The sequence below is a fragment of the Danio aesculapii genome, chromosome 11 (assembly GCF_903798145.1).
Source record: "Danio aesculapii chromosome 11, fDanAes4.1, whole genome shotgun sequence".
NCBI classification, from domain to species: Eukaryota; Metazoa; Chordata; class Actinopteri; order Cypriniformes; family Danionidae; genus Danio; species Danio aesculapii.
In genome coordinates, this window is record NC_079445.1 from 23,951,269 (window position 1) to 23,964,098 (window position 12,830).

General features: G+C 34.3%; 1 protein-coding gene across 11 annotated transcripts in view; it reads left to right on the forward strand.

The window, feature by feature from the left end:
• nfasca (neurofascin homolog (chicken) a) overlaps positions 1–12,830 on the forward strand; it is a 167,250-nt gene that overhangs the window by 89,129 nt on the left and 65,291 nt on the right. For all 11 annotated transcript variants that reach the window (XM_056467938.1, XM_056467944.1, XM_056467945.1 and 8 more), the window contains exon 3: positions 8,003–8,175. In XM_056467938.1, the coding sequence (XP_056323913.1) occupies positions 8,082–8,175 (94 nt within the window). In that variant the 5' untranslated portion in view covers positions 8,003–8,081. The remainder of the gene's footprint in view (positions 1–8,002; positions 8,176–12,830) is intronic.

Genomic DNA, 12,830 nt, shown 5'->3' on the forward strand with positions numbered 1-12,830 from the left:
ATGTTAAAGGAAGTACAATAAAAATGGATTTGCTGAAGCAACTATTGCACTTTACCTTGTTTTTACATGGCTTGAAACATATTTCAGCACTCTACATGGTCAGCCAAGCAAGATTACGGTTAAAAAACCATAGAGCTTGGAGATAGTGTATAAATTATGCATTATGATGAAAGTGTTTTGAGGTGGATGGGACTGTGCAGAAATAAACTTAAACTAATATTCTACTTGGTAATAATTTGTGATAAAAGGAATAAATGTTGATGGTGATTTACTGCCTCTTATGGTACGGTGTGGTATGGGTCGGTACGGGTCCCCTTTATCAGGCTTGCATTTCCACTGCCAAAAGGGTACCCTTCTGGTGGGCATGGTGTATGACAGAAAGTTTCAGTCGCAGTCATTCTCGCTCGAGAAAATGTCAATGTAAAGCTGTATGGGTCGTTCACATTTTATATGAGAAGCACTTCTCACAAAACAAATGTTTTCTACACATAAATACTTCTGTATAAATGTTCATTACTGAACATGATTTGATGATAACTGCAGATTAATGATTAATGAAATAGGCTACTGTAACGTCTGCAATTATATTAAATAAATAAATGCAGCGTATATGAACACATACAGTCTCTAATATATTACCAATTACAGAAAAACTACACACAGCATGCATTTAGTCCTTATTTGGGTTAAAAAACAACATGAAAAATAGCTCACAGTCAGTGCAAAGATCTCATCTGTATCTTTAATATTCGCCAGAACATGTAACCTCTGTTAGAGAATAATTCCATCATTCAGAGTTCATAATAGTCCAAAAGGTGATGATAATAGTTAAACATGGCAGTTTGTTCATGTGTTAGGTTGCTGAAAGAATTTGCTCCTTTGTTTTTTCCGGCTTCTCCTTTGTCTTTTCGCACTTCACTCTCACATTTGTCCATTTATGAAAGGATCAGATGTCAGAAGGGCTTCAATAATTATGCGGACATTATTATCATGAGCTCAAAAAGTTAGTTACTTCAAATAGACACGCACACGAGCTCTATCGAGAAAGTGAAACTGCTCGCGCATTAGACGACCTTGTAAACAACTACAGGGAAGAAGATCCTGCTTTTCTTCTTGGCTTTATGGCTGTTCATGAAAACGATGACAAGGTTTGTTTAAGCTCAGGTCGACCATGGTTCATTATTATATGTATATATTATTACGGTGTAATGTCTCGGCTGTGTATTTAAAAATGGCGGTTTCTTTGTTTTCATTCTCCTGGATTGTTGCACTAGCGAGTGACGTATCTCTGTAAACCAATAGCGTTCAATTGCACGTCTTTCTCTGCCTTTTGGTACCATTTTGTTTTGCAGAAAATGGTACGGTTCGCTTTTAGGGACCTTTTGACAGTGGAAACGGCCATAAAAGTGTGCCGAACCGTACCGTACCGTACCACTCAGTGAAAATGGGCCATTAATGTTTATTTACATTAAAAACTGCTATGAATTATATATGTGGGTTTTGAAGTTTTACAAAAATGTCAGTACAGGCATTTTTACAATGAGCCTGAGTAGGTAAATTAGTGTTTTCTTGCATTATTAGTGGTATTTAGTGTAGTAAAAGGTTAAATGTTAGATATTCTCATTGTTTTAATGGTAGAAAAAGCTGCTCTGAAGGGACAAAAAGGGTTACGTTTTCTGTCATTTGGTCAAATTTTGTATCTCAAATCTAATTATTGTTTTAATGGGCAACAGTGCATTAAGAGAACGGTCTGCTTGAGCATTCTGTCTTTATAATAATTACATATTGTGACATGCTGTTGTCTATTTATTTTTAGTCAATTTTGCTTTTAAATTTTTTCTAACCCACACCAGAGTTTGGACTGTGGGCTGGGACTCATATATTCAGTGGTCTTTTGTTTGGAAGACAGCATTCATTTATCACTTTTTTTTTTTTTTTCAAATGAAGCGCACTAACAGAGCAGTCGCACCAGAGTTCGTTTTGATGGAAGCAAACCTGCCAAGTGTGAACACACCATTACAGTGTTAAAATAGTTTTAGCCCTTGACTGGATGACATGAAGGCATGTGTTGTTTCCCCCTTGGGACAGATGAGGTTCTCCTGCAGCAGATGGCTTGTGTGTGGCTATTTAATAATGATCACATCAATGTGTGTAGAAAAAAGTCTGCACTCTATCCAGCTCTCAGTTTTCCATCTGTTTAGTTCATTTCGCACTTTGAACTGACAGAGAACGTACAGTTTGTAATATTTAATTAATCAGACTACAAACCACAAGAGCAGAATGCTGGAACATCATCGTTCCAGACTCATTGTGTTCAGTGGAGAGGAAGAGAAAGCGGTGAAATATATGCCAACCTCCAGCCACTGATCATGTTCCTGGAATTGCATTTTGCATATAATAAAGGGTCTTGCTATCCAGATCACCCTAGGCATGTGAATTACAACACCATATCTTCTCATTTACATAATGGTATAAGATCAAGTAGTCCAAGTTGATGGTATCTAGAGGCAAGGGTTTGTTACTGACCTCTACAGTCAAATATTAATATTAAACATTATAATTAACACAATTTAACAGTGTAAACACGAATGTTAACCTTAATCCAGTCAAAATCATACTCACAATAAACACAAATCAAAAGAGATAGTCCACTCCCAAAAATGTATTCTGCCATCATTTACACACTTTTCACTATTTCAAAACCTACACTCTAAAATATATTGTTTAGACCAAACAAAAAAAAATAATGCAACAGTTTGCATCAATATATTCAAGTTACGACAACATTTGACAAAATGAAGTTCAGACAACAAACTTTATAATGTTAGCCAAATGACCTCCTCTTTAATCAGAGGCATTATTACATAGCATAAATTCTATTTTTAAGTTTAGTACTCAAAAAATTATTCAACAATTTTTTTTTGTTAAAATTTAAAATAAATCCAGTGTTGTGTACTTAATTAACATAACTATACTGTACATGCAAGTTTTCAAGTTTAGAAACTCAAATAAATTAAGTAGCTGAAATTGTTTCATTTTTTGTGTTTTCAAATTTACTGTTCGTTTATTTGTTTGTAAGAAATACATTCAACAACATTTTTGTGTTTCACTAATGTTTTATTTATTTTTACCACAGTTTTTCAGTATTTTACAAAACAAAAGTGTGTACTGTCCCATTTAAACAGTGTGAAAAATAACAAAAAGCATCAGTGTGTGGACTTAAAAATACAAAATAGTGCATCATAAAGAGCAAAATCTACTCTGAAATAAGTAGACTTCAGAAAATAATGTTCTTCAGATGCATAACTTTTTGCACTGGGCTTCAGTCAATCAAGTTCGAGAAACATCACAGTATATTTAAATTCCTTGAGGAAGCTTAGATTCAGAGCATATATTATGCCCATCAGCAGAGCATGGGATATCCATTCCATTTAGGATTCTGATGCCCTCAACCAGGATGGTTTGCATCTTGTGGTTCAATTCCTAGGTAGACCAATGATGGCAATTGTCATCGCTTGCCTTTCAATGTCCTCCTCAAACTCTTGTGTATTGATGTAAAGCAAGAAAAAAACTTTTCAAAACACTGCTAACATCAACTGTATTTACCATGAGTAATTGACACTCTAGTGGAATGGAGAAAGTTGATTTGGAAATTAAATAAAACTCGGACATCTCACCCTAAATTGTCCTTTGTGCCATTCAGTCTGCCTAAAACTTGTCCAGACTTGCTTCTTGCTTGTTCAGTGGGGTGGGGGTAAGGTTTAAAATCCAGAACTCCATTTGTGTGGAAAAATTGAGCTATCAACCCAGTTTCTTTAGGTTGCTACAAGTTGAATGTTGTTTCAAACTAATTGATAGACTTATTTACCTTTTAAATTAGCCACATTTTTAGTTGATGTAATTATCAATGTTTTCCTGTTGTAAATTATTCTGACAACTTAAAAGTTTTAATCTAATCAGCAATTTAGAATTTGAAAGTTACAACAATGTATTAAACTATATAGTGGTAACCGATATCTTGAGTTATTTTTTTAGAGTGTATATGAGTTGTTGTTTTCTGCTGAACACAAAAGAAGGTATTTTGAATGATGCGGGTAGCTGGGATCCATTGACTTCCTTGGTCATTTTTCTCCTACAATGTGTCGGAAGTGTAAAATATCTCCTTTTGTGTTCAACAGAAGAAATAAACTCATTAACTCATAAAACCATATGTAAATAATGAGGTAATATCATATATATGATATGTGAGGTATAACCAATACTATTATAATACAAGTGCAGTATAGGCATGTACACAGCAAAATCACACTATTACCGTGTAGGACATTTTTCCTCAATTTGCGACAGATTCACATGCGGCAGCAAACAAAAGAACATCATTCATAATCTGTTTGCACATATAGCATGACAAATGATTTCCTACACTTGATGTTTTTTACAAATGAAAAATTAAGCATCCAAAATGATACCGTAACAAAGACAAACTGTATACATTGATATGCTAAATTTTGGAGGGAACTGTGAATGTCGTTACGGGGGTATGTTATAATGTGTGCTATTGATCAATCTGTGTACTATAACATGTAAAAGGTAACATTCTAAAAGCTACTGCATATTGTAAACTTAATCATAGTGTTGTCTTATTTCTGATGTCCTTGTGATTTCTGAAATGTATACCCAGTGAGAAAGTCTGTAGAGACTGTCAGTTTTCTGAAGGATTTGACAGGTGTACCAGTGCAGATACACAGAGATGCCAGAGCATACAGCTAAAGCCAGAAGACTTCTATCAAAAGTGGCTATCAAACCTCAGTGGCTATCAGCCTCGTCCTCCATCTTAGGGTTCGGTGCACCCTGTCAAAGGTGTTTTATTTATTTTTTTCTTCCTGCTGTGGAGGTTTGCATGGTGTTGTGTAGGTGTGGTGATGCGCTGATGCCGCATTCATCTGTAAGAAGGCCATTGGCTCCGGGGAAATGCTAGTGTCAACTGCAAATATAGGCCAGCTGAAAACCTCCACACACTCCAAGCCCACGCCTGCAGTATTCGTGAACACATTAAACACACAGAATACACTCGCAGGGCATTTGAGATTGAAAATTGCCCTGTGCAACTGTGAAAAAAATATTCAGATGTAGCTACTGGTGGCACTCTTAAAAGTAAAGGTGCTAGTAAGAACCAAAAAGGCTTTTTCACATTGATGCCATATAATCATGTTTTTTTGTTTGTTTGGTTGTTTCCTTTGTAAAAAAAAAAAAAGACATCATCGAAGAACCATTTTTTCTTTGTGTGAAGTTCATTTTATTAATCTAAGGAATCCCTTTGCACTGAACCTTTTGTGGGTTGAAAAGCTATGCATGTTAAAGGTTATGAAACCATTGATGCCAGTAAAGTATTTTAATAGTGTGTTCAGAGTTTTTATCTGCAATATAAATACTAGGAATGCACCAATAGGATTTTTTTAAACCTTGGCAGAGTACAGATATCAGCAAAAATGTATCAATTCAGACACTGATATTATACAGTACAATACAGTTCAAGCTGGTTCTTTCTTCATTGAAATCATTTGACTGAATATGGATTGAAGTCATTTAACATTCAATTGTCCAACATTTTAAGAGGCACAATTTAAGACAAAGAAAATATTATTTGACAATTGCTGATTTTTGCTATTCAGTATTTCTGTTAACAGCATTAACTTTTATTTGACCTATAATAGAATATAATGGTTTAATAATCTGAACAAATAAAGCCAGAGCTGTAGCTGTTGGTTAATTAAATTTTTTGCTTTTCCAGAAAAATATTCACTAAAATGCCGTTTTATCGTCCAAGACGTTTTAGCTCTAACTAATCAAAACATGGTGCACATCAGTTGCTTTACTGATGCACCTCTGATATTTTGAACTGATTATTATGTTGTTGTTTTTTGGCAAGTATTTAATGACTTTGCTCAGAGAAAAAATTTTTGGATTGTTCAAAAAAATTGCAACTTATTGCCATGCAATTATTAACCATCGATATTGGCCTTTTTCATGTTATTGCAGATATGCCCATCACTTTTAATTAATCCAACATCACCCAATAAATATTGACAGCGATACATTACTACACATCCCTAACCCTCCTGTCGTGTTCACCTCCCAACTCTTACTTTAGTGTTCCTAGTCAAAATTGACCAATCTGCTTTAACCAGCTCTTAATTTAGCACAAAAAACATTTTTCAAAACCAAATTTTTATTCATCATTCCTCAGCTGTGAACAATGCCTCAAAGTAGTGTTTAACATCAATTTATAGAATTCGACATAATAAATAACTGCAGTGAAACTACAAATAGTGAGTGAGTTGGGGTGGTGTACAGTATATGGGATGTTTTCTGTCTGATGGATGAATATAGTCCCATTCGTTTCCTATGGCGGTAACTTTTGAACCCCACAGGTGTAACAAGGTTGACTAAAACACTCAAAATTCAATGAAAGAGATGATCGGCACTTTTATAAGTTCATATGCAGTGCGGAGTAAATCATTAATCCTTGAGGCAATCAGATGTAAAGCACAATATTTAAAAGTGATTTAAGTTGTAAATCGGTCACATTTGACCCGATTAAGGTTAATAATTGACATTGTTATATATTCAAATTTAAAAACTACAATACCCAAGTATGCCTAAACTTACATTTTTAATGTGCAACATAATGTATGCTACAGAGACATTTTGCAGATGTTCATTCTAGTCAACTGATAGTAACAACAACAGCAAACCATACTAACATTGTTACTTGCTTGTGATTTAAGAGAATCTGTCAGATTTTAAAAGTTCAACTTGGTAAAGTTAGTTTCTTGTTTGAGATTTCCTATTTACTACATTAATCTAAACTGCTGATTACATCCACAGTGCAAAAAATGTAAGCAAAGTCATAAGATATCATATTGATACTTGAATTAGGGTTAGGCGATGTCGACCAATTTGGCATGGTATGATGTCTAATGTGAAACATCGCGATGGACGATGGCATCGTCGTCGTAAGTGGCGGTGAATTAATTATTTATGAATAATTAATTAATTCATAACAAATTAATTATCTGTAGCCTACCGTTTCAACTACCTGACCGCATGGTCTTTGTTTTACCCATAACCAAATCATAAATAAATAAAGATAAGTTACACACAAATTACTACCTGTCAATTACTTTTTTTGCGGGACTCTGGCATGATTAGGCAAAGTGATCTGTGTCGTTATAATGGCGTCGTCAAACTTGGTAAAAAAGGTGCACAACCAACCAACAATATCTGATATCTGACAATATCAATATCAATTTTCGCTAAAATAACTAAGTACAAGCGTGAAAACGAAAGATTGAAGCAGTGTTGACGTTGTGACATGTTACCTGTTAGATTCAAAAGACAGAAGAGTCATTAGGTAGAGACAAGATGAATTAAATATCATGTTAAAACTAAGACGTATTAGTGTAAATGTGGTCTAAGTGTGTATTTTTCATGAGCGGGTTGCTGCTGTGATGGGGGCTGGGTGGAGGATCGCGATGCCGGCTCAGCATTGTGATATCTATCGGCCATCGGCGATGGCAGCGTCTATCGACCCAACCCTAACTTGAATACAGGGGATATTTCACTTATAGCTTCCTTCATATACTGTATAAATACTATACTGTACATTATTCTAGATTCAATATACAGTATATTGCTGTAATTCACCTACATGTCATTTTCCTTTCTAAAGTCTGTAGTTCATTCTTAGTGACCAGACTGATTTACTACTGATGGCATTATGACCTTCCTTAATGTGTATATAGTACAATATAATATATAGTACAAAATAAATAGGATCCAAAGCATAAAAAGCAGCCAAGAGTCTCCCTCAAAATTTGAATAAACGGGGCTCTATGTGGAGTCCTTTTTTTGGAAGTCCAGTGGCACAATCTAAATGTCACAGTAATGTCAAAATATTCAGTGAGGGTGTTTAATAAGCTTTTTTTTTTTCTTTTCACAGGTCATCTAACACAACTGAATCTGTGCAAGTGAGTCACTAGGGAGCTGGACGGGTGGAGTCAGCCAATTGTAGGAGAGAGATGTGGACACAGAGGCGGTGGGCGGCACTCGCAGTGTTGTCAATAATCTCACTGCTGTCAGAGGAGGCGGCTACTATTGAAGTCCCTCTGGACCGTAAGTCATCATTTATATCATAACTCAGAATATGATTTATTGAAGACACACACTCAAATGTCATTCAGTGTAATAATAGTTTAATATAACAAAACATCAACAATATTTGCAACAAGAACTATTTGATTACATATTAAACATAACTTTTTTGGAGTAAAATTGTTTTATTTGTGTTCTGTTTTATAAACTAATGATAAGTTATCTTTAAAATGTTAAAATAAACATACTATTTTTATTACATTTAGATCATTTGTTTGCAGAAAATTATACAGTATGTTGCATACACAGCTGAAGTCAAAATAATTAGCCCTCTCGTGTATATATATATATATATATATATATATATATATATATATATATATATATATATATATATATATATATATATATATATATATATATATATATATACATTGTTGTTGAAAAAAAAATGTACAATACACATTTACAATACACATATGGGGCAGAGATTCACGTGCAATCCCATCCCCCGGTTACACACAAACTCACACGCATATTCAGGCCTCCGTTGCGTGCCACTTCAACTCACAGCATAAATTATATACTCTGCACTAATGTGCGTTTTTGATGTTTGATGGTTTTAAACCACTTTGTGGCTGTAATGAAGTTATTGTTTTGTCATTATGCTCTAAATAATAGAAGTGCCATCCATTTAAAACTTTTTCATATATTTTTTACGTGAGTCTGAGTATACTTTATTAAACATACTTTCATAAACAGACTAAACCAATATTGCAAGGCATATTTTAATCAACAAACCTGAAATTATAATGCTGGTTGTCAACTGTTTTCACGTCAGGATAGGACTTGATTGCTGTGCACAAAATATAATCTCAGTGGTTTCCTAGTGTCTTCACAGTGGGTAAATTCAAGCAGGAAAATTGACAATATCATAAAGGCTAGACACTGCAATTGAATTGGAGAAAAAATAACTAGTTAGTTAAAAATAAATCCGGTTTCCAATTATCCAGTGGGTAACTTGATGTCAAAACAACATGAAAAAAACACATCAAAAATGCTAATCAATTTGATGTCAATTGTGTCTATCTTGATGTCAAAATGACATTATATTGATATCTAACTTTGGAATCAAAAACATGTCAAAAGCTGATTACATGACTGTACTGTAATTGATTCTGTAATTGGCACCAATGTTAGGTGTCAATTTGATGTCATTTTAGAGATACAAAATATTAGACAATATAATAGTTTCACACATTATTTTGTGTATTGCATGGATGTATAATTGCTGAATAAATATGTTTTCAAGAGTTCACACTTAGATATTGCTTCATAATAACAGCAGGTTTGGCATGCTGTCCTTGGAGAGAACCCTGAGCTCGGAGATAAATGAGCCCAGGACTCCCGCCTGGTCAATGAGTATGTGAGGGGGTATGAGATCAGGAACTTCTCGAGAGCTCCCCCTGGTAAAGGAGAAAAGGAGGAGATGGGGTGGATCCGGGGATTCTTCAAAAAATTAAGATGAGGGAGTAATGCTAATCGGGCTATTTTGGAATGATCTGATTGGCTTACTAATGATTACAGATGAGAGACCAGCTGCGATCAATCATATCACGTGCTCCTCTCGAAATTAGTTTTTGAAACTTCACTTAAAAATACCGTCATGTTCCTTTAAACTAATGCTACTCAGACTTCATGAGCTCCAAATAGGACAAAAAGTAATTTGTAAGACCTATGTGCTACTGTATATTTCATGCTGAAGAAAAAAATCCAGTGAAAATTTGGAATTGAAGCTTTCAGATTAATATATCTTTTTTTATATTTTAATACTTTTGGTGGTCAAAAGAGAATCGATTGGTAGAGATCAAATAGATGTCAAGGTTTTGACATCGAGTCAATTAGCATCTTTTGACGTACATTAAGAATAAAAAAAATTGTTTTACAACAAATGCTTTTTTTTTCTAAAATGTTATATTTTATACACAAATAGGTCATTATTTAATTAATGTGACATTTTGCATATACAGTATTTCTATCACAGTAAACCTAAACATTGAATCAAGCCTGGTTCAGTTATTTGACATATTAGAGTCACAAGTTTTTCTTTTGGATTTTTTATTATTTTTTTATTTTGGTAATCTATTTTTAATACTCAACATTTCAGATTTTTTTAATAGAATTAAAGTAGTATATAATGAAGCAAATTATGTATTAACATATACTTCTGTAAAAAACTATGATATGAATAAAACAAATATATAGAACCGGGAGGTTTGATGTACTTTGGTGTATGTATAGTAAGTCAGAGTCAGAATTAAGTCAGAATTATTAAACCCCTGTATTATTAGCCCCCTGTTTATTTTTCCCCCAATTTCAGTTTAACGGAGAGATTATTTTCAACAAATTTCTAAACATAATAAATTTAATAACTCATCTCCAATTACTGATTTTGGATTTTTTTTTTTATCTTTGCCATGATGACAGTAAATATTGTTCAAGACACTTCTATACAGCTTAAAATGACATTTAAAGGCTTAACCAGGTTAATTGGGTTAACTAGGCAGATCATTGTATTACAGTGGTTTGTTCTGTAGACTATTGAAAAAATATATAGCTTAAAGGGGCTAATAATTTTAACCTTAAAATTGTTTTTAAAAAATTAAAACTGGTTTTATTGTAGCTGAAATAAAACAAATAGGTTAAACATCATGTCTGTTAAACATCATGTGGGAAATATAAAAATAAATATTTTTTAATAATTCTGACTTCAACTGTAAGTGATGCTAAAGTGAAGATTTATGGCTCTGTGCAGGAGAAAAAACTCTTTTTGACAAAAATATCTAAATCCAAAGCACTTAAAAGTGTATTGCAGATGTTTTCTTTACATTAGACAAAAAAAAAAAAGACTTTTATAAAAAGCCAAACAAGTCCAAAATCTCAACATCGACAGGTGCATGAACAATGAGTGTTTTTGTCTGCAGCATCTCCCCTTAAAATCTAAATGAAAAAAAAAAAATACTGCATCTCAAACAAAGAAACCAATAAATCCAGTCCGCCTTCTGTTGTCAAACCGTATCTGTTTTACGTCTCAGTTTTATTTAATTTTTTTTTTCACTTTCCTTCTAATAATAGCAGTCCAGGTTTGGCTTTCCCTCTTATGAAAAATGATTTGAAAGCTCATAGAGAGCGAAACAACCCCAGCGGCGCTCGGCTCACCAGTTTCAACAATAGAGCGAGATTCAGTCTGACCAGAGGCTGTCAGCACCTCCTTCTCCTCCTCTATTCCCATGGCTCCGTCATTCGCTTTTCTCTTTTTCTCATTTTCTCTTCTTCTTCTTGCATCTCCCCCTCCTCTGTCTCCAGCTTTCACTACAGGCTCTGTGTGAATCTCTATTGATCTGTGTAGATGGAGGAGATTGGAGCACTGATCCTGTCTTTCTGAGCTCTTCATAATAACGCTCTGACCTTTTGACCTCTCTGAATGTATTCAGCAGCAGGGGTGACTGGGAAAATGACAAGCATCTGATCGCACTATTAGTGACTGGGTTGTGTCTTCATTTATACGGTTGTACTCCATATTACACGGATCACCACATGCAAGGATCTGAAATGTTCAGACCTAAGACCCATGTTTGGATTGAGACAAATCAGCTATTTTTAGGATAAAATTGAGTTTATGAGACCATTTTAGTCATTTATGTGGATTACAATACATAGAAATTACTTTTAGTATGTGATGTTTTATAAACAAATTTCGGGAGACGGACAGTCAGGCTAATTCATCATTGACAATCATTCTATTATCCAATCAGCTCAAGACCAAAGACTTACAGATTGTCAAACAAGTCATACCTCCGTTTTCTCTTGACTTCAGCATCCCTCGTGGGGAGGACATTCTGGTGCTGGGCTAGACACTGCGCTCGGACCCTATCTCTCTCTATACTGATAAGGGGAATCTCATGGCAATTCGTAACTTTTTGATTTAGTGGCTAATTCGTATGAATTCGTATGATCTAATTCGTACAATTTACTATGATTTTCTCATTACCCTATGATGGTTGGGTTTAGGGGTGGGGTTGGGTGCCACGCCTCTTTCTAAAATCGTACATTTTTGTACGACTCAATTCGTACGTATTTGTACGAATTAGCCACTAAACTGACAAAACGTAAAATACTTACGTTTCCTCGTGAGATCAGGGTGGAATAATACAAGTTAGGGTGTCTTTTCGAGCTCAGAGCCCTCTCCCCGGACAGCACACCAAATACACAAATTCCATTCAGTCAAATATTTGTGCATGTGAACTCGTGAAATGTAATTTAAATAATATTCCTTTGAGAGGATTATCTAAAGTACATCATGCTCAAAAAGTTAACATTTATCTGATCAACAACACAGAGAAAAAGAGGTATGTCATGATGTTTCGTAGCATTAAATAATTTTTTTATTTGAATCTATTTTATTTCTTTGATGAACAGCTGAATTTTCAGCAAATATTATTCCTTTATTAATTATTTTAACTTGCTGATTTGAAAAACTGTTTTTTTATTAATGCTAACAATAATTGTGACGCTTAAGGGGCCGTTCACATATCGAGTCTAAATCTATGTGGAAGGTGCTCCTATTATCGGCTGCCATTGCTAGGTGCCCATCAACCATTTTCTCACAGGATGAC